We start from the raw sequence: 22332 nt of genomic DNA, 5'->3' as shown, positions 1-22332 counted from the left end.
CCTTGGTAAACAGAGGGTTGATGCAAAAAAAAAAAAATAAGGCAGACTCATTGATGGGCCCAGGCTTCCAGAACAGTGCCAGCCGCAACAGAAGGATCTCTAGACTGGAGCAGAGAACACATCCACATTTCACACAGGAGCAAAAAAAAAAAAAAAAACAGTTTTTACACAGGGATGGAAATGCTGTTGTTTTACCCAAAACTGAAAGCCAGTATTAGCTAATAATCTCTTAATGTAGTCCCAGGAATTGACTTTGCAGCTGAAATTGCCCAGCAGTGGATATTTCTAGCCTGTGCCAAATCAAGAGCCATGGAGTACTGTCTATAGACAGATTAAGCTGTGATTTTCCTCACCTCCCATATAATACTCTGTATTCTGAAATGCTATATTTAAATGAACTTTGTAAAGATTATTCAAAAAAGCTCTGAAGATGGCTCAGTGGTTACGAGCCCTTTTTGCTCTTACAGAACACCCATGTCTGGCAGCTCCTAACCGCCTGTTTAACTTCAATACTGGAGGATTGAATGCCTCTGTTCTCCATATGTGCATGCACTCACATGCACAACCTATGCCCAAACACATGTGCAGAGTTAGAAATAATCAGAATAGCTCTCTCTGATCTGGACTCACTATAGTCTTCAGACTAGCCTCCCTTCTTCCACCCCTGTCCGCCTGCGATCTGTTCCCTTCTGTTTACACTCCTGGAGTCTTTTGTCTCTTAGAGTAAAACCCAGACTCTGCCCATGGTTGGTAAGGGCCTATGTGACATATGTGCTTGGCTTTCTTGACATTTTAAAGACATACCAGATGGATTCCTTTGCATGAGGTTTTCTCTTTGCATGGCATGTCCCTCCCCACTTCACCCCCAGGCTTTGATTTAAATCCAGATATCCCTGCAAACATTTCTTCTGGACTTTCCAATTAAAATAGCCTTCGACACTCTTCCTTCACCCTGCTCCACTTTCCTTCAGAGAAGTAATAAATTCTCCCAGAGTTTCATTATATGCTCCTTTGTTTGTTTGCCAACTATATACCTTAGAATGTGAGCTCATACGTTTTGTTTGCTTGACAGCTGCTAGATCTCCAGTCTTGGAACAATGTTGGGCGCATAATGGATGATATTTTGATTTGCCTAGTACAAGTGATTGAGATAGAAAGTAGGTAGGTAGGTGGTGTGATTCCCGTGTTGTCAGCTTGATATAATTTAGAATTACCTGGACCATGGGCCTTTGAAAATGTCTGTAGAAGACAATCTTGATTAAATTAACCAAGGAGGAAAGAGCTATGTGCTATGGATAGCACCAGTTTCGTGGGCTGGGATTCTGGACTTTATGAAAAAAGAAAAAAAAAAGGAGCTATATACAGCACTCGTTACTCTCTGCTTCTTGACTGTGGATGCAGTGTGCACAACTCCCTCAAATACCTGTGGCCAGGTGTTCCCTGCTGCAATGGACCATCGTATGTCCAATATATTAAACAGATATAGTGTTCAAACAAAAGTAACTAGTACCCTCTTGATTTCAGAAAGTAAAAAGACAATCACACATTAAATTAAAGCATGAGAAACAGAAGACAGCAAGGTAGAAGATTCTCTCAGATATATAGAAATACTTTGCGAGGCAATCCCACAAACACGGATGTTTTATTTTAAAAATACTATTCTGGAAGCTTATTCTACTATTATCCACCAATAAAATTGGTCACATTTATTAGAAAACTGCAATTCTCTCAGAAGGCAGCCCTCTCTAGAGGACTGATTTAAAGGAACCAACCGATGTGCTTTAAGAAATAGACCAGAAGTCTATACAGCTGCCCATTTCTCGCCATTGGAGTGGTTTGCCGGATTGTGATCTTAGCACTTAGAAAGGTTTCATTGTCAGAGTACAGTTACATCAGTGAAGGAGCCATTTTTCTGTTGCTTGGAAAGAAACGTATTTCAGACTGGAGAAGCCACGCAGTGCATTCGCAACGCTCTGAAGTGTGGGCTTCACACTTGGAGCCATGAATATATAGCTGGGCTATTTCACTACTTTTTAGCCTATATTTATGGCCATCATGTGTGCATTGATAAGCTGCATCCACACTAATCTTTCGCAGCTATACCTTCAACATTTCAGGCCTCGGACTCCTGATTTGTAAACTTAGGGCTGCCTTGCAGCTACAGCCAGTGGTCTAAGTACTAAATGTGCTGCCCCATGTAAAGAATTCAGCAGCTCACACAGAGAGACTGTCCGAGAAGTCAGCTTAGACTGTGTTCATTCCTTGCCTGGTTTCCCGAACCAGCCAACTAAGTGATCTCTTAGCTTCAAACTCTAATCCACTCAAAGCCATTTTCCAAAATGAGACCAAAGAAATATTTCTAAAATAAAAACCTGTATTTACTTAAAATAACATTTGATTGCCTTTGTAATGAAGTTTAGATTTCTTTTCTTTAATTTACATATTTATTTATTTATTTATAAGAATTTCCACTTCCTCCCCTCCTCCCAATACCCTCTCGCTCCCCCCCCCACTCCCTCTCCTCCTCCCTCTCCAGTCCCAAGAGCAGTCAGGGTTTCCTGCCCTCTGGGAAGTCCAAGTTCCACCCCACTCCCTCCAGGTCCAGGAAGGTGAGCATCCAAACAGACAGGATCCCAAAAAGCCAGTACATGCAGATGAAACAAGACCCAGTGCCATCGTCAATGGCTTCTCAGTCAGCCCCCTTGTCAGCCACATTCAGAGAATCCGGTTTGATCACATGCTCATTCAGTCCCAGTCCAGCTGGCCTTAGTGAGCTCTCATTCAATCAGTCCCCTTGTATCAGTGGGTGAACACACCCCTCGCGGTCCTGACTTCCTTTTTCATGGTCTCCCTCCTTCTGCTCTTCATTTGGACCTTGGAGGCTCAGTTCAGTGCTCCAATGTGGGTCTCCGTCTCTATCTCCATCCATCATCGGATGAAGGTTCCCTCTGGTTCTGCCTTCCTTGCTCACGTTCTCCCTCCCTCTGCTTCTCATTTGGACCTAGGGAGTTAAGTCCAGTGTTCCAATATGTGTCTCTGTCTCTATCTCCATCCAACGCCAGATGAAGGTTCTATGGTGACATGCAAAATATTCATCAGTATGGTTATGGGCCAAAGCCAGTTCAGGCACCCTCTCCTCTGCTGCCCAGGGAAGAATCTGGGGACCTCTCCTTGAGCCTGGGAACCCCTCCAGAATCAAGTCTCTTGCGAACCCTAAAATGGCTCCCTTAGTTGAGATATATACTTCCCTGATCCCATAACCATCCTTCCTCCCTCTCCTCCCTCCCATTCCCCCAAGCCATCCCCAATCCTTCCCCTCTCCCTTCTTCCAAACCATCTCCCCTTACTTCCACCCCCAACCCCTGTGCACCCAAATTTTCCTGGCAATCTTGTCTACTTCTAATATCCAGGAGGATAACTATGATTTTCTTCAGATTCACCTTCTTATTTAGCTTCTCTAGGATCACGAATTATAGGCTCAAAGACCTTTAACTATGGTTAGAATCCACTTATGACTAAGTACATACCATATTCCTCTTTTTGGGTCTGGGTTATGTCACTCAGTAAAGCGTTTTCTATTTCCATCCATTTGCATGCAAAATTCAAGATGTCATTGTTTTTTACCGCTGAGTAAAACTCTAATGTGTATATGTTCCACACCTTCTCTAACCATTCTTCTATTGAGGGGCACCTAGGTTGTTTCCATGTTCTGGCTATTACAAATAGTGCAGCTATGAACATAGTTGAACAAATACTTTTGTAGTATGATAGGGCATCTCTTGGGTATATTCCCAAGAGTGGAATTTCTGGGTCCTGAGGGAGGTTGACTCCGTTTCCTGAGAAACCGCCACACTGATTTCCACAGTGGCTGCACAAGTTTGCATTCCCACCAACAATGGATGAGTGTTCCCCTCACTCCACATCCTCTCCAGCATAGGCTATCATTGGTGTTTTTGAGTTTAGCTATTCTGAGAGATGTAAGATGGTATCTCAAAGTGGTTTTGATTTGCATTTCCCTGATCGCTAAGGAGGTTGAGCATGTCCTTAGTGTCTTTTGGCCATTCGAAGTTCATCTGTTGTGAATTCTCTGTTCAGTTCAGTACTCCATTTTTTAATTGGGTTAATTAGAGTTTTAGTGTCTAGTTTCTTGAGTTCTTTGTATATTTTGGAGATCAGACCTTTGTCTGATGAGGGATTTGTGAAGATCTTCTCCCAGTCCGAAGGTAGACTTTTTGTCTTACTGAAAGTGTCCTTTGCTTTACAGAAGCTTCTCAGTTTCAGTAAGTCCCATTTATTCATTGATTCTCTTATTGTCTGTGCTACTGGGGTTCTACTTAGGAAGTGATCTCCTGTGCCTATATCTTGTAGACTACTTCCCAATTTCTCTTCAATCAGGTTAAAAGTGGACAAATTAATTTTGATGTCTTTAATCCATTTGGACTTGAGTTTTGTGCATGGATAGATATGGATCTACTTTCATTCTTCTACATGTTGACATCCAGTTATGCCAGCACCATTTGTTAAAGATGCTTTCCTTCTTCCTCTATTAATTCTCTTTTTTCTCTGTTGGGTTTCTGTCTGATTGACCTGTCCATTGGTGAGAGAGGTGTGTTGAAGTCTCCTATTATTAGTGTGTGTGGTTTGATGACTGCCTTGAGTTCTAGAAGTGTTTCTTTTACATATGTGGGTGCCTTTATGTTAGGGGCATAGATATTCAGGACTGAGACTTCCTCCTGATGAATTGTTCCTGTTATGAGTATGAAATGTCCATCTCCATCTCTTCTGATTGATTTTAGTTTGAAGTCGATTTTGTTAGATATTAGAATGGCCACACCCGCTTGTTTCTAAGGTCCATTTGCTTGGAAAACCTTTTCCCAACCCTTTACTCTGAGTAGGTGTCTGTCTTTGTGGTTGAGGTGTGTTTCTTATAAACAGCAGAATGTTGGATCCTGTTTTCATATCCAATCTCTAAGTCTGTGCCTTTTTATAGGTGAATTGAGTCCATTGATATTAAGTGATATTAATGACCAGTGGTTGTTGACTCCAGTTATTTTTGGGGGGGGGGGGCGTTAGTAGAGTGTATGTGTTTCCCTTCTTTGAGTTGTGCTTGTGAAGGGTCTCTAGATGTTTGAGTTATTGTAGGCAGTGTTGGCAATGTTGGATTCCTTGGGTTGTGATTTTCCTTCTAATATTCTCTGTAAGGATGGATTTGTAGCTACGTATTGTTTAAATTTGTTTTTATCCTGGAATATTTTGTTTTCTCTGTTGATAGTGAACGATAGCCTGGCTGGGTATAGTAGTCTGGGCTTGCATCCTTGCTCTCTTAGTTTCTGCAGTACCTCTATCCTCGACCTTCTGGATTTCATGGTTTCCATAGAGAAGTCTGGTGTAAGTCTGATAGGTTTACCTTTATAAGTTACTTGACCTTTTTCCTTTGCAGCTCTTAATATTCTTTCTTTAATCTGAATGCTTTGTGTTTTGATTATTATATGGCGAGGGGATTTTTTTTATGATCCAGTCTATTCAGTGTTCTGTATGCTTCTTGGACCTTCATAGGAATATCATTCTTTAGGTTGGGAACGTTTTCTTCTATAATTTTGTTGAATGTATTTTCTGGACCTTTGATCTGCAATTCTTCTCCTTCTTCTACTCCTATTATTCTTAGATTTGGTTTTTTTATTATGTCCCAGATTTCCTGAATGTTTTGTGATGAGAATTTGTTGGATTTGCTGTTTTCTTTGGTCAGAGCGTTTATTTTTTCTATGGTGTCTTCATAATCTGAGATTCGTTCTTCTATCTCTTGTATTCTATTCGTTATGCTTGTTTCTGAAGTCTCTGTTTGTTTACCTAGATTTTCCATATCCAGCCAGCCCTCGGTTTGTGTTTTCTTCATTGCTTCCATTTCAGTTTTCAATTCTTGAACTGATTCCATTACCTGTTTGATTGTTTTTTCTTGGTTTCCCTGGGTATCGTTTACGAATTACTCATTTCTTCAATCTTTTTGTTATATTTTTCTTCCATTTCTTTAAGTGAGTTATTCATACCCTGTTTAAGGGACTCTATTGCTTCCATAATGACACTGTTTTCCACTTCTTCCGGAATAGGGTGTTCAAGTCCTTCTGTAGTAAGATCGCTGGGATCTGGTGTTTTCATGTTGTTTTTCAGATTGTTGGAGGGATTCTTGCCTTGGCACCTGCCCATCTCTTCCTTCAGATCCTCTCCAATGGCTCTTCCCTCCACTGTGTCTTCTGCTACAGGATCAATGCCTCTTGCTGGCCAGGAATCTCCCTGCCTGCAGTTCTACCTTGCTGCAGGCAGGCTATTAAAACAAAGGAACTCCCTCCTGCCCAGTTGCACTCACCGCCCCATCCAGGCGGCACCCACACAGGTTGGGTTGGAGGACTTTATGCCCCAAAAAAGGGAGGGAGGAAGGGAACGGGTTCCTGGCTGAAAGCAGGGATGGAGTAGGAGGAGAGAGGGTTTAGCAGGGGGAAGTCACCCCTTCGGAATACCCAGGGAGATAAGGGTGGCAGGAAAATTGTGTGTTCCCTTACCGGGCTTCTGTGGCGGGTCAGGAGCACACTTACCCCTCCATTGTATCTTCAGTTACAGGATCAGTGCCACTTGCTGACCAGAAATCTCCCTGCCTGCAGTCTTACCTTGCTGCAGGGAAGCCCTCCATTGTATCTTCATCTGAAGTTTAGATTTCTTATCTTCTCCTTTCTCAGTGTCCCAGCAGTCTGTCTGCCTCTTGTGCCTTCACACTAGATGATATGCTGGATACATTTGCTTTGACACACCCGTTCCCCATAGCTCTAAACTACATGCTTTCAAACATGACATATCATTACTTTAAAACACTTCAGCTCCTTTTTGCATGGCTGAATATTATTTGCAGTGTGCTTGCTAAGCATCAAGAACATACAAAAGAGGGAGTTAGCTCACTCGTGCAAGAGTGACCTGTGGCAAATCTGCTAGAGTCAGATGAGAATCCGACATGACCCATGGACTCAGAACATCATTTCTGTAATAGCCACTCACTGGAGAGTTACTAATATTTATAATATTCCAATTTTTATGAGCATCAACTCTTTCACATATAAAAAGGGTTCCAAATTTATTTCCCCAAATGAATATGTAATTATGAAATCTCACTTAGATAACACGTAGAAAAGGCAACTGGTTCAAAGTGGTTTGAGTCCGCTTGCAGAGGGAGGTTATAGGTAACCAATCAGGTGCACTGCCTCCCTTCTGCCAATGGAGCAATTATATGTAATCCATGGCGGTAAGGGAGCTTGAACTCTATGTCTTATTAGAAATGTGTTTTTCATAGAGTAAGTACTCCTCCCATTCATGGTCATCTCATAGTCTTTCCAGAAGTGGACAGACTCATTCCATCCTGAAAGGACTGTGGTACCTAGCAGTGGTGCGTTCATCTAAACATCCAGCAGGATGACAGAGAGGACCACAAATGTTCAGCTTCTTGTTGATAGCATTATTACAGCACATGTCAAAAGGCTTTGTATAGTTAGAGGTGACTGTGGAGTTCATGGTCAAAGGGATGAAACTACAATGGTTGATGCTTTGCTGCATGCTTTAATTCACAATTCTAAGAATATTAAATAGACACATCATGTAAACCCTATTATTATTATGAAAAGGCTAAAGATAGAATTTATAAAATTTCATTTCTTTTCAAAGACAAAATTTTACCAAATTTAAAATATGTGTAAGTACAGTAGTACACATGAATGCTGATTCTCACCTAATTATAGTTCATACCACAAAGTACTACCTTTGGCAAATTGATCTGGAATAAAACTTGTTATGGTTATAATACTTGCAGTCATTATTCCAATCTAGTACTTATATGGAGATGATATTAATACAAAATGGAGATAAATAGAGGGAAAAGACACCATGTGGATTATTTTCAGAATTTTATAATTTAAATGTAGCCAAGACAGAATCTTGACCAGCCCAAGTCTTCAAGGAGAACTGAAATAAAGACACAGAAAAAAGATATGTGCTCAATTTTGTCTTGAAAATTTTGAAGAAAAAATCATAATAGTTCCCTTACTTACAAACTGCCGGTTTCTAACCTGTTCCTCCCTAACCCGCTCCTCCCCAACCTTATTCCTAACCCACTCCTCTCTAACTTGCTCCTTCCTAACCCACTCCTCTCTAACCTTCTCCTCTTGCTATGACTTCTTTCTTGACCTTTACTTAGAGGAAGCAGATGAAAAGGGAAATAACCGCTTACTGCCACTCGTATAATGTCTCTGAAATGTATTTTGACTTCTGACCTTTAAATTATGGGATAAATAGAATGAATCCCTTCTCTTATTATAGACCTGATCTCTGGGTCAAGAAATGTTTGCTTTTAATCTGTATGAAAATGCTTTAGGCTGCTACTGCCACCGAATAGGTGAGGTTGGGTGCAGAACAGGCAGTTGTCAATTGAGTCAGGCCAGGCTCACAAAACTAATCTAAAGGGGAAGTTAAGAAGCAATAGTGACCTTGAGAGAGATGGCAATTGAGGGTTGTCTCTTTCCTTCATGCTATGCAGAAGGTTCAAGGACATGGCTGGCAAACATAGACCTTGAGGGAAGAGACCAGCACCCAGGCAAAATGCCGGAAGTGCCTTGTGTGGAGGTGGTTGGGGAAAAGGGTTTGAAATGGAATAACAGGCCTCAGGCCCCTGACATCTCTCCCACCAGAAAGGGATGTTCTGTAAACGCCAGTGTGACACTGGGGATGATATTCCCAGGAAAACATCAGAACACTGCTAGAATTCCCACTATCAAGCTGTTTTATTTAATAAATTGTGCTATGTTCTTACTTCCAGACATATCAATATTTCTCAAATTCTAATGGTATTTACACAGATCTGAAAGGTAATATTCTAGACAAGCTTATCTTTTCTTAAAATCAAAATTTTATAATGTTTTCCCGTGAACTCCCCTGATTACTCAGTGCGTAGTCGGCCTGTAAGAGAAGCATGTCTGGGTAAAGCGTGTCGGGAGACAACGTGCCTGATCATCACTGTTTGAAACAAGACTTTCTGGGTCACGCTGTGCTACTTCTGTTGCCCGTAGATATTGACGAATGTGGAACGGGGAGGCACAGCTGTGCCAACGACACCATTTGCTTCAACCTGGATGGTGGATATGATTGCCGGTGTCCCCACGGGAAGAACTGCACAGGGGACTGTGTGCACGATGGGAAGGTCAAACACAATGGCCAGATCTGGGTGCTGGAGAACGACAGGTGCTCCGTGTGCTCCTGCCAGGTTGGTGCGGACACAGCGTTGTGCTCGGGCTGGAACTACCACACGTTTGAGTCTGTGGTTCGACGGGTGTTGACAAATGCATGAGACCACTTAACCAAAACAGTGACTACAACTGAGCATTTCCATTACCCCAAATGTTGTCCAAGTTCTTCCCAGCTACCCTTCTCCCTCCGCCTAGAACCAGGCCAACACTGCTTCCAGTTAAACAATCATTATAATTAAATTCATATTTCCTAGAGCCTCACATAAACAGAATCAGACAGAACATTTTCCTTGTGCCTGGCTTCTTCCTACCCCAATGTTATATTTTTATTTATATTATATATATTTAGAGAGAGTTCATTTATATATACATATATATCACATTTACATGATTACATGTATCTTTTCTTTTTTGCTACTGAACAATATTCCATTGTACCATTTATCCAAGTGTATTTATATTCATTAATAACATTTTATTATTATGTCAATTTTTCCTTAATCATAAAATTATATTTGAATGAAAGAATAACTGAAGTCAGAATAAGTAAGCCTTCACCTAAGACTGGAAAATATCTGTCTGGATGAATTATATATTTAGACATGTGTTCTCTAATGTTTGCTCAGTTAATGATACTGACTTAGATTATAGCTAAGTGAATAGTCTTATGTATAAGATATATATATATATGTGTATATATATATAACTACTATGAATGAAATTGATATTTGTACAAAAAAACATAATGCCTAACTATTCCAAAAATTTGGCAAATTGTGAGACTGATTAGCTACAAAGCACTATAATAACTCATCTTGCTTTCATTAAAAATAGTAACCAAATTGCTGTATAATATTCAAATAGATGAATACTCATACATATACTTTAATATACATATGGACTACTACATGGTACTGGTTAGATTCTGGAAATTTTATTTCTGGTGAAGTGATTCAAGGAGTAGTATGGAAAGGAAATTAGAATCCTTCCAGCTTTGGGCTCATTTTTGTTAGCTTCAAAGAGGAATTTTAAAGACACGTTATTAGTTGAGTAGATGCTGTTGGCTGTCCCATCCTCTGAGAGATGGAGAGGCGCGGTAACACTTTGTCCCCCTTCTAACTCAGACTGGGTTTGTTATGTGTCGACGGATGGTCTGTGACTGTGAGAACCCTACAGTTGACCTTTCCTGCTGTCCTGAGTGTGACCCAAGGTTGAGCAGCCAGTGCCTGCATCAAAATGGAGAAACGGTGTACAACAGTGGGGACACCTGGGTCCAGGATTGCCGGCAGTGCCGCTGCTTGGTAAGTTAAACAGGAGAACATTCTCTTCATTCCGTCATTACCAAATAGCGGGCTAGAGTGTTGACAGTTACAAACACAAAGCCTGGGTAAAATGATGGAGAGATGAAGCCACAAACATCATCTGGAGTGATGGAGTGGCCCGCACTGTATGTGTTTTCTCAGAGAGCTACCTCTTGACATACTCCTAGCCTAAGCGAAGAGAAAGCTCCTATGGCTGTATCTCATTCATCTTATACTTGAAGATAATTATGAACCCTGCATTCATGGAAAAGAAATCATTCTTTCCAAGTAAAATCGTTAACCACTCTCTGTCAGTTCCTCATGTGTTTAATAAAAAAAGCAAAAAAATACAAAACAAAGATGACATTTTGGAGCTGCGGGAATGGTCTAGTTATGGTTAAATGGTTAATGAACTAAAATGGTGAAAATACCCCAGAACCCAAGGGAATGTCACGTGGGTACCATGGCCTCCAGTAATTCCAGCCATGGCAGCAGGGGCAGAGGATCCCAAAGCAAGCTTGCCGGAAAGCTTAGTCATAGTGACAGCTCTGGGTCTGTCTGAGGGACCTTGACTCAGTGAATAAGTGGAAGATCAAGCACGAACAGTTCATGCCAATCTGTCTTAAACATCTCTATGAATGGTCGTCCCATGCACATAAATTCTCATGCATGCAAAAGGCATGCATACATACACATATATGCACATGCATTTGAAAAGTGGAAAAAGAGAAAAGGGAGCACTTTTTTGTAACCATTGTTCCTGTCTGCCCTGCTGTGTGCTTCCACACACTGTGACTGTGTGATAAATACATATAAATGGAATGGGACAGCTGATGTATTTGTGAAACTTTCCTTGAAAATAATGAGGTATGAGGGAAAGATTAGCTAGAGAGAAACAGCAAGTCTTTTAAATTGACTTTTTGTTTGTTCTTGAGCATGTAAATTAGAAGTGAAAGATGCTGCATGTGTCTTTGCAGTGGAAGTGTCATCAGAAAGACGCCTTTGAAAGCATGGCCACTTTCCTTTCTGTTTGTCTGGAGATATTTTTAGGGCCACGCTTCTGCGTTGTCTGTCTTTTTGTCCTTTCAACCCCAAAATCAATTCCAAGAACAAGGTCGGTTTCTGCGCCCAAAGGCTGCTTTCATCTCTGAAACCTTGAGATTTAAAACCAAGAAGAAAATAGCCAACAGGTGGAAACTGCTTAAGGTTCAATTCATAGAGTTTCCCATGTGAAATAAGAGAGGGAAATCAAATTTTGTGTTGTCTTATTTTGTGCTGTTTTATTGGAGGTGGTGTGCTCAAATTCCTTACACTGAAAAATGTAAAACTTAGCAAAGAAATTGTTCAATTCTGTTCATATTTCATTTTTTGGCAAAGGGGCAAACCTTTTCAAAGACTGACAAATAAATTACCGGGAGAATTAAGAGAATCTTAAGATGAGAGACTTCAGAGAAACCTCTTCCACAGTTCCCTTTGTCCTATCCTAAAGAAAATGGAGCTTCTCACGTTTTGCTGTGGGTTTTGATGATCTAAGAATAAAAATCAGTGCCCTGTCCTTCCTTTTCTGCCTCTCTTCTCTCTGGTCCATTCCCTTGCAGCAAGGAGAAGTTGACTGCTGGCCCCTGCCTTGCCCAGAGGTAGAGTGTGAGTTCAGTGTCCTTCCAGAGAGTGAGTGCTGTTCTCGCTGTGTCACGGACCCCTGCCAGGCTGACACCGTCCGCAATGACATCACCAAAACCTGCCTGGATGAGATGAATGTGGTTCGCTTCACTGGGTCTTCCTGGATAAAGCATGGCACAGAGTGTACTCTCTGCCAGTGTAAGGTAAGGTGCCAGCTGTACCAGGGCTTAGGGATGCACGTCCCCTGGGCGGTGGAGAGCTGGACTCAGCCTGTGTGTTGCTCAAGGGAAGCTCAACTTCATTGGTACCACACTGACAACAGCCTTGTACATCGGAGACAGGTCTGCAGGGTAGAGCAACTTGTGTATGTTGCTGCCAGCATGATCAGTAGCAACAACTCAGTGTCCTAATGTAGCCAACCATACAGGTTTTATTGCTCCTTCTATAATGGAAGACAATATTATTTCATTGATTTTTATCTGGTTCTTTTATGAGTTTCATAAAATATATTGGCAAAGTAGATACATTGCATTCTCTAAAGTGAAAATCAATCTGGCAAGAATGGGCGTGTCTCTTGGTTGTTGTGGTCAGTTACACTAAACTGAGGAAGTTAGTGTCTGATACTTATTATATTTTATTCCTACAGTTGGTGAAAATCATTATAAAGATTTTCACTTTATTCTCGTAGGAAAACAGCGTTGTGCTCCTTACTTCAATGACCGCATGTAATACATACAGTGTAGACAGTGCAGACTCAGTGTGACTAGGTTTGAGAGCGGCTTGATTGATATCCATACAACATTAAACTTCGTGAGATCAGTTTGCACCTCATAGCCATAATTTAGAGATTAACAACAAAACAAAACCAATAATATTAAAGACTTAACAATAACAAAACCAGATGGGAATGTCAGACTGCTCAGCTCTGCCTTTCTGTGTCCTCTCTGGCTCTTGAGGCTTTCCTCCTTCTTTCTATCAATAGAGCGTCTTCATTCATAGTCACTTAGTGTAATTTCTCACTAGAAGGGCTTGATGGAACAGGACAAAGAAACATAAAACTCTTGAAACTTCCAGACATCTGTTACATCGTCTTCAAAACCTCATTTCTAGTTCTCTCAGTGAATGCAGTTTGTCAATCAAGATCTCAAGTGAACAATTACTACTGCTTGCTGAGAGTGTCACAGCAAATTTGAAGGAAACCTCGGACATGTTAAGTAACATGTATACAGTGTAACTCTGTGTCTGATATGAGTATATTCAAACGTGTACATATCTAAATTACAGCACTGGGGTCCGGCGGATGTTTTTTGGCGTCTAACTAGTAAATCAGCACGAGTCCTCGTACTCCTTGCTGTTCTGAAGCACACTGACAACAAAAACACGTAGCAGGTGGTAGAATAAAGGTTGCATCAAGTCGAGCTCAAACAGGATTCTGCAGGAAACACCCAGGCTTTTCAGGGTTCTTTCCTGTTGTTCATTGGCTTCTAAATGGTATTGCATTATTTGAACGCTTGGTAAGAATGTCTTCCAGAAAGTGTGTTCTGTTGCTGAATTCTTATTTTCTTTGGTAAGTACAGTTTATGTGGATTATAAGATTATGTTCATTCTTTACCAAATTTATCCAAAATATCCATTTTTATTATTTAATTCTGTTATTTTAAAAACGAAGTTCAAGTGAAGAAACTTCAGACAGAGAGAGCATTGAGAACAAGCACTCTCCAAAGCTGACTGTTTTTTGAGTACGGTTCCATTCATTCCTCTCTTATTTCCCTGTTTAAGGTTGTTTGTTCTGGTCAATAGATACCAGCAGGGTTACAGAACTCCATTTAGTTATCGTTCCTGTAACACTGTCTGTACTTACTGTGCATACTTTTAGAATTAACATAAAAATCAACTCAATGATCTAAAGGTTTAAAATGATATGGGGCTTATCTCAGCCATCTAGACACAGTCAGTCATTCCTGGAAGTATGTGTGTAGATGCTTATTGTCTGTCTAGAGGTATATTGTGGGACCTTTCATGTGAATTAAATAGTTTACAATTCCGTTCCTTATCTTGCTAGCCAAGTTTTCACTCTCCAGTAGCATCCTATAGCTGTTGATTGTAATATCAATGGCATAGGTGGACAAAAATATTTTTCCTTGGAAATATGATCTTATAGTGACATTTTCTTTACAATCTAACAAATAAAGTTTGCCTGAACATCAGAGTGCAGAGCTAAGCCACTAGTCACCCCCACACACCTAAACCACTATTTGGCCATCGAAGACAAACAGTGGTGGCCACACCAGCACTGGGGAGACAGAGGCAGCTGAATCTCTGTGAGTTCAGGCTCACCCTGGGCTACGTGAGAATGAGAAACAGAGCTCACACCTTTATTCCCAGCACTTGGGATGACACGCCTTTAATCCTGGCACTAGAGAGGAAATGTACGCAGGAGCTCAGTGCAGCCTGAGGTTTAGAGGGGAGCATCTTATCTGCAGTCACTCTGAGGACAGGATCGCCCCTTTATCTGAGCCTTGGTAGAGGTAAGAGCTCTCTAGTGGTTGACTGCTGTGCTTTTCTGATCTTTAACTTGAACCCGAATATCTGTCTCTGGAATTTTATCATTTATGCTCCAGAGTCTCTCACATTTCAAGCTGTTATCAAGCTTGATGTGTAGCAGAGAAAGTGAGCTTGAACTTGTGGTTCTTCTGTCCCCTCCCACCGACTGAATGACTATCACGGATCACCACACCTGGCCTATGTAGGTTTGGGCACAAATACCAACTTTATACAGACTAGACAAGTCCTCTGCTAACTCAGGTACATGTTCAGCACACGCAGAAGATATTTTTATCACTACACAATGTTGTCTGGGACAAAACTGCCCTAGAGGTCAAAAATTCACCCCGAGAAAGCAGGCTTCCTGGACGCAAAGACTCCATCAGCAGTGTTGATGTGACATCAGGGGACTTGGCTTAGTTTCTTTGTGTCCCAACTCACCTAAAAATGGAAATAATAAACTCCGGCAGGAACTACTTAAACAGTACCATTGGGAGGGTTGCTGGAAGAAGTAAGTGAAAAGCACACAGAAAAAAATCATGAATTCCTTAGCACTTACAGATTAAGTAACCAATAAATATTGGCCATTGTGGTGTAAAGTAGGTCAGCCTTCCTACAATCATACCCAGAAGGAAAGACATGACTGTAACCGTGATGGAGACAGAAAAACTGTGTGAAGGCAAGAGGCTGGGCAGCTTGTGGACCAGTTATGTGCGGAGGATTCAGTTTTTCATTAGGAAGATGGATCTGGACAATGCTTGAGGGAAGCAGTAATATAGTCCCTTTTGCCTTTTTAAAATATTGTGTTTGTGTTACAGGTGCATATGTGTGTGCAGGCGTGCATGCCCATGTATATACAGAAGCTAAAGGAGGCACTGAGTGTCCGGGTCTACCACACTCTACCTTATTCTCTCAAGACAGAGTCTTACACAGAATCTTGAGCTAGGCTGGTGACAGCAAGCCCCCATCATTTTCCTGTCACTGCCACACACAGCAGTCATGAGTTATAGGTGCATATGGCCCAGCCCAGCTTCTTATGTGGTGATGGGGACTTGAACTGAGGTCCTCATACTTGCAAAGCAAAGACTCTTATCCACTGAGCTCTCTCCCCATTCCTCTTCTTTTATCTTTCTGGAGTTATGATCAGTTTTAATTTTCTTTTTTTAAAAAAAAAGTTTATTAAATTATGAAAGTTTTCATTTCCGCCCCTCCTTCCAACACCCTCCCACTCCCCCCTCCCCCTCCTCCTCCCTCTTCATCCCTAAGAGCAGTCAGGGCTTCCAGCCCTGTGGGAAGTTCAAGTTCCTCCCCACTCCTTCCAGGTCCCTGAAGGTGAGTATCCGAACAGACTGGATCCCAAAAATCCAGCATATGCAGAGGAAACAAGTCCCAGTGTCATTATCAGTGGCTTTTCAGAAAGGCTCCGGACCAGACACATTCAGAGATCCGGCCACATTCAGAAAATCTGGTTGGATCACATGCTCGTTCAGTTCCAGTCCAACTGACCTTGGTGAACTCTCATTAGATCAGTCCCCTTGTATCAGTGGGTGATCGCACCCCTCGCGGTCCTGAGTTTTTTTTCATGTTCTTCCTTTTTCTGCCCCTCATTTGGACCATGGGGGGCTCAGTCCGGTGCTCCAATGTGGGTCTCCATCTGTATCGCCATCCATCATCAGATGAAGGATCTATGGTGATAAGCAAAATCTTCATCAGTATGGTTATAGGCCAAGGCCAGTTCAGGCACCTTCTCCTCTGTCTAGAGAACAGTCTGGGGATCTCTCCTTGGACCTGGGATCCCATTTATAATCAAGTCTCCTGTAAACCCTAAAATGACTCCCTTAGTTGAGATATATTCTTCCCTGATCTCATATCCATCCTTCCTCCCTCCCCCCATCCCAGTCCACCTAGCTTTCCCCATTCCTCCACTACTCCCTTCTCTCTAACCCTCTCCCCTTCCAACAACCCTCCCACCCCCCCCCCCCATGCACCCGAGGTTACCTGGGACTCCTGTCTATTTCCAATCTCCAGGCAGATAGCTACATGATTTTCAACAGGTTCACCTTCTTATTTAGCTTCTCTAGGATCACGAATAATAGGCTCAAAGACCTTTAATTATGGTTAGAATCCACATATCTAAATAACCAAGATGTATCCTCTACTTAGAGGTTAAACTTTGAAATTAGAAGTAAATTATCTCTTCCTAAATCTTATAGACAAGCAGCTTTATGACTGGTCAGAGTCCAGAGCTTTAAACCCAGAACAAACTGGCTCACCAAAGACTCTTTGCTTGAACACATCTTCACTGGACAGAAACCTCCGGGGTCAGGAAATAGGGCTCTTTCACTTGGTGCTTATGGAGGTGAAATAACTGGGGGCTGGTTTTAGAAGCATGAAGCCCCTGAACGTCTAAACATCACCATCATCAAACAGAAACCTAAAAGGAGTGTTCTAGCATGTAATAGACAAAAAGTAAATCCAACAGACAAGTAGCATTGTAACAACTCCATCGAGAGACCTCTGAAAATTGGTGTGGAGGAGAAACAGATTTCATAAAGAGCCACCCTCATTGGCTCTCTGCTGCTGTGATAAACAACATCAATAAAAGCAGCTTGGGGAGGAAAATGTTTGTTTCTGCCTACACTTCCAGGCTACAGTCTACATTTGAGAAAGTCGGGCAGGAACTCAGGCAGAGACCATGGAGGAACGCAGCTTTTTAGCTAGCTCTGGCTAATGTTCAGTAAGCTCTCTCTTGTAGAACCAAGGACAACTTGCCCAAGGGTTGCACTAACCACTGTTGTAGAGGACAATAGTCCACAGTGGCCCAGCCCTCTCAAACCAATCAATACCCCAGACATGTTCCCTGACACATAACCATAGGCCAGTCTGTTCTGGGCAACCCCAACAGAGACGTCACTGAGCTAAGGCTGCGCTGTGTTGACGGTTGAAGTGAACTTGATGAACATCAGAATGACTAGATGGCAATCTGAGGAAAATAATCTTAAATATCATAGTAAATTCCAGAGAAAAAGAATTATTAAAAGTTATACAAAACAATAACACTCTAATTAAATATTTATCAATTTTCTAGACAAGAAATGTATTTTTGACTTACAAGTAATAAAAATATAACTCAAAAGAAAAAATTCGAGTTCATACAGAGAAATAAAATAGCAAAATGAAAGGTCACAACTGAGAAAATATTTCCAGCATATTTGAATTTTTGTTAGATTAGAAATCTATAAAAACTAATGAGAAAACAATTGACCCACAAATAAATCAGAATAAATAAGCAGTTCTCTAAAACCACAGCTATTAACATAAAAGAAGAAATCATTTAGTGTTTAAATAATTTAAATGTAAACTCTCATAAGTCATTGTTTTTATAATAATCTCCAAGGCCAACAGAAATGCCAAGTTGTTACTCTTGTGAGCTGTCGATGTCCATGACCAAAGCGTGTCAGCCACATGTCAGCCATCTGCTCCATCCCAGGTCTGAGGACCTAAGCTGACAACACAGTCTAAAATCCGAGCTAGCTCTGTGCACAGTAGGGTTAATCTCGACACTGAGTGTTGTATCCCAGGGACAGCGGTGACTGCTCCGCAGTAACCACAGCTGAGAAGAAGCAGGCCCTCGGGTAAACTCATTGTGCTGCGACCTAACAGTTCCTTGCTGTAGCAATTCCTCAAATGGTAACTCTTCCTGTGAGATTGCCCTCTGACTTCTCCAGACTTCTGTTAGCAGTGTGGTCATGTGAAGCTGCCAGACTAGGGAATGGCTTAGGTTGTTACAGGGTAGAGTCCCATTCCTCTAGGGTTGACCCCCACTAGTGTCTGCCTGCAGCTCTTCATGACTTCCAGTTATCTGTCTATTTTGTCCAGATCAGGAGTCATGGATGTTAATTTATAGATAAATTCTGCCATTGCTGAATCTGGAAGACCATGGCATGCTTCCTTGGGCTCTGAAGCATGAACTAATAATGCTTTCCCAGCTGAGACGCTCTGATGGCACAGCGTATAGTGCACTTTCCTACAGCAGAGGGACACACAGATGGGGGCGAAGAGAACATGCCTGAAGGCTGTTGGACAATACATCCTGTCCTTTCCAAAGCATGCGTGGGAACAATGGTGATGCGTTTTCCTCATTGCGCTCTGTGTCAGCAGCACACAGGGAGAGATGCTGCCCCAAATTCCCCACCATTCTGTTTCAAAATCATACAGTTTGAGAAACTGATGTGTAACCTAGCAACAAGGCATGGATAGAAAACCTCCACCTCTGAGCTTGATATCCGAGTTGTGTTACTACTGACTTGAAAGAGGGTGGCTCTGTCTTGGGACGAGAACAAGAACTCTGCCTGTCGAATAGCCGAGGGGGGATGGGGATTGGCTTTACCACTCAGCTTCATTATAGACTAGTTTCCCCATCTGACTGTTTCTGCAAAGGCTAGAACGGTAAAATACCTTCTGAAAAATTACTTTTGATTCTTTTGTGTTAATATATACTATCCTTTCTACCACCTAAAGTCATTGTCTGACAGGAAACCTAGAAGAGAGATGCATATTAGACACAGACTAACCTGCTTTGACCCCAGCTCCGCCACGTATTCACTGTGTGATTTTGAATAGGCGTTTAACCTCTCTGTTCTCTGCTTTCTGAATTGAAAAGTGTGGTGGTCAATGGTGATTCCACTGCAAAGGAAAGAGGGTGAAATTAGGGAATGTGTTTAGGACACGTGGCCAGAGGTCTGACAGAGTGTGCCATCCTAATGTGTAAGGGCTTTTCCTTCCTGCGATTAACGTGGCAATAGCATGTTACTTAGCAGATGCCATTACTTAGCTAGAAAAAGAGACCTTTGGAGGAAGCGAAGGAGAGAGAGGCTCTACTTCTTAGCAGTTCTACTATTTTGATACCTTAGTGTAATAAGTAATTTTGCACATCTGTCTCTCTCCCGCCTCCCCCCCCACCATTTCAGCTTCACACTGTTTCCTAAGTTTCCCCAACTTTAATTTCCCACTTAGATCATGTTTTAGTTCTTTCTTATTTAACGTAGATGTTCAGGATTTGGTGTGTGTATATCATTGCAACGCCCTCATGCAGCTCCTCATGTGTGGGGCCTTCTTTTCCTGCTCCTGTGCTCTGATCTCGGCTTAACTGTCACCTCTTCAGGAGGTCTACCCTGGGTACCAGTCTGAGGAGAGGTCTTTTGTTATCACTGCCTAACATATTTCTTCTGAAGCTGAAACAGAGCACCTTCATTTGGACACCACAGATGACAGAAATGTATTCCTCGTAGCTCTGGGGACTGAAAAGGTCATTTTCAAAGTCCCAGATCAGGGTGTTAGCAGAACTAGAGTCTGGCAAGCCATTCTTCCTGCTCTCTCAGGTGCCCTTCTTACTGCATCCTCGCATGATAGCAAGCGAGGAGGAAGGAAGAAGGGAGGAAATGAAGGAAGGAGGGAGGGATGGAAGGAGAGACAGAGAGAGAGCGTGTTTTCATTTTCCTCCATATCTCATATAGACTAGGCTTCCTCTTACTATGTACCTTGAACAAGGTCTGAGGCTGACCTTGAACTCCTGATCCTCTGATGCATACCTTCCAAGTACTCAGATTATGGCAGAAAGGGCACCATCCTCATACCCTAACTAACTTTCCCAACTGTTTCGTCTCCTCATACCGTTGCACCAAAGAGCAGAATGAGAACGTGGGTTTTAAGAAGATTCCAATATTTCCTCCTAAACTTTTCCAACACGTTCCACAACTTCTCTCACACTGTGCTCCCCTCCCAGTAAGGTGTGAGTCCTGTCCTGTGGCCGGGGAGTGGGTCGGCATAGCTAACTCAGTTCACACAACACGGATTGTGAGTAAACAAAGGAACAGGTGAGAACCAAGAGAGAGCATGCCAGTGAGCACAATAATGGCTTCTGAAGAAAGACTCTTCGGAACAGTTTGCTCCTGAGGTTTTCAGGACTTCAGAGATAACCCCGTCCTGTATACACCTGCTAGTAGCGCTAACCAAGCAGTGTGGGACTCCGGGAATGGTTTGAAAACTCACGCTCTGCTTTCCTTTCTGCTCTTTTCTCCAGAACGGCCATGTCTGCTGCTCAGTGGATCCACAGTGCCTTCAGGAGCTGTGACGGGCGTTCGCTGTCTCCAGGGAGTACCTCTTTAAAGAATGCTCTTTCGCTTAAAAAGACCAAAAAAAGAAAAAAGTAAAAAGAAAAAAAAAAGTGATATGCGCCCGGCCCAGAGCAGCTTTGTTAATGGCTGGGTAGGTGGATGTCAATTGTGGATTTGTGAGCTTGAGGAGATTCTCTGAGGAAACTAGATGACAATTCTGCCTTGACTCTACCTGGCATCATCTTGTAGAAGAATGGGTGTGGAGCGAGACATCCTGACCCCTGGATAAGACGCCTAAGCCTGTCAGGTCTGTGAAAGCCGCTAGCTCGGCGGTGGCTGGACATGGTCTTCTAGCTCAGAGTCTTCCTGAATCGTCGACGTTCCTCACTGAAAGAGTCAAAGCTGAGGCAGCAAGCGAGTTATAGTCCACAAGCCAAGAAGCTGACACATCTGTACAGTGCACTCTGAAATCTGAAACAAGCTATTGTAATGATTAAAATTAACGCGCAGGCATGGTTGCGTAACATTTTCTAACAGGAAGTCACCCCCAGTCCCTTGTTTTACTGCACTCAATATTATTTGGTTGAATTTGTTCAGTATAAGCTTGTTCCTGTGCAAAATAAAATAACTATTTCTCTTACCTTATCCCAGGTGAGTCAGCATCTTCTTTGTCCTGCTTTCGGGTTTAAAATATGAGTCGCTTTCTAGCTCTGCTGATGGCGGGCACTCAGTGTGTTCGTTCCATGTTGAAAGGTGATTTTCCTTCAGTTCTGTGTCTGAGTCTGGGATGAAGTGGCTGGACACCTCAGTCCGTCTCCGGACCTTCTGTTTCACTTCTGTGGTCCTGCTCATTAGCCTGGGGGCTGTCCTACAGAAAGGGCTGTTGGCTTCTCTTTCTCCTGGATGCCCATTTAGAGTCAATCACATCACAGTTGGGGACACTAAGAGCACTGGGTCCCCTGCTACCAGGTAGTCACTGTGATGGACTGTGTCATTTTTACTAAAGGCTACATTTTTCAATAGGTGGTTCTCTCTCCCCTCAGCTACCTGCTATAGATTCTGAAAACCTGTTTTCTCCTTTTGTCTGAGAGCCGCTACATCCTTGAGAGATAGCTGCTTCATTTCTTATTGCCTTCCATGTTTCAACTCATATTTTTATAAATGGTCCCTTTAAAATCTTTCAGTAGGCACAGTACACACCATCTGCTTCCTATCAGAATTCTGACATCAAAAGAGGAGTATGTGAAGCTTGGGAAGGCCTTCAAGAAGTAACACTTTCTCAGGATTAGAAGGAATCATTATATCCCACACTAATCTAATTCACAGAACTCTGAGGAAGACAAGCATCTTAGGCGAGCTGATATCCACTGAGCAAGCTAATGCCATGGGGTTTTGTTCTCGTGGGTGTGGTGTGGAAGGAAGCACGGGTGTTGTCAAATTCCATGCACAGAGCTACTTCTCAGTAGTGAAAGATAT

At 42.3% G+C, this 22332-nt stretch overlaps 1 protein-coding gene across 2 annotated transcripts in view; it reads left to right on the top strand.

Annotated features, from left to right (window-relative positions):
- Nell2 (neural EGFL like 2) overlaps positions 1–21501 on the top strand; it is a 313225-nt gene extending 291724 nt beyond the window's left edge. For both annotated transcript variants that reach the window (XM_048444768.3, XM_048444766.3), the window contains exons 18-21: positions 9099–9292; positions 10400–10576; positions 12175–12399; positions 20823–21501. In XM_048444768.3, coding sequence (XP_048300725.1) covers positions 9099–9292; positions 10400–10576; positions 12175–12399; positions 20823–20873 — 647 coding nt within the window. In that variant the 3' untranslated portion in view covers positions 20874–21501. The remainder of the gene's footprint in view (positions 1–9098; positions 9293–10399; positions 10577–12174; positions 12400–20822) is intronic.
- Positions 21502–22332: the final 831 nt, after the last annotated feature.

This window comes from Myodes glareolus, chromosome 19 (genome assembly GCF_982192425.1).
Source record: "Myodes glareolus chromosome 19, mMyoGla1.1, whole genome shotgun sequence".
Taxonomy (NCBI): Eukaryota; Metazoa; Chordata; class Mammalia; order Rodentia; family Cricetidae; genus Myodes; species Myodes glareolus.
The sequence above is the reverse complement of the archived record's forward strand: the minus strand, read 5'-3'. Positions and strand labels throughout refer to the sequence as shown.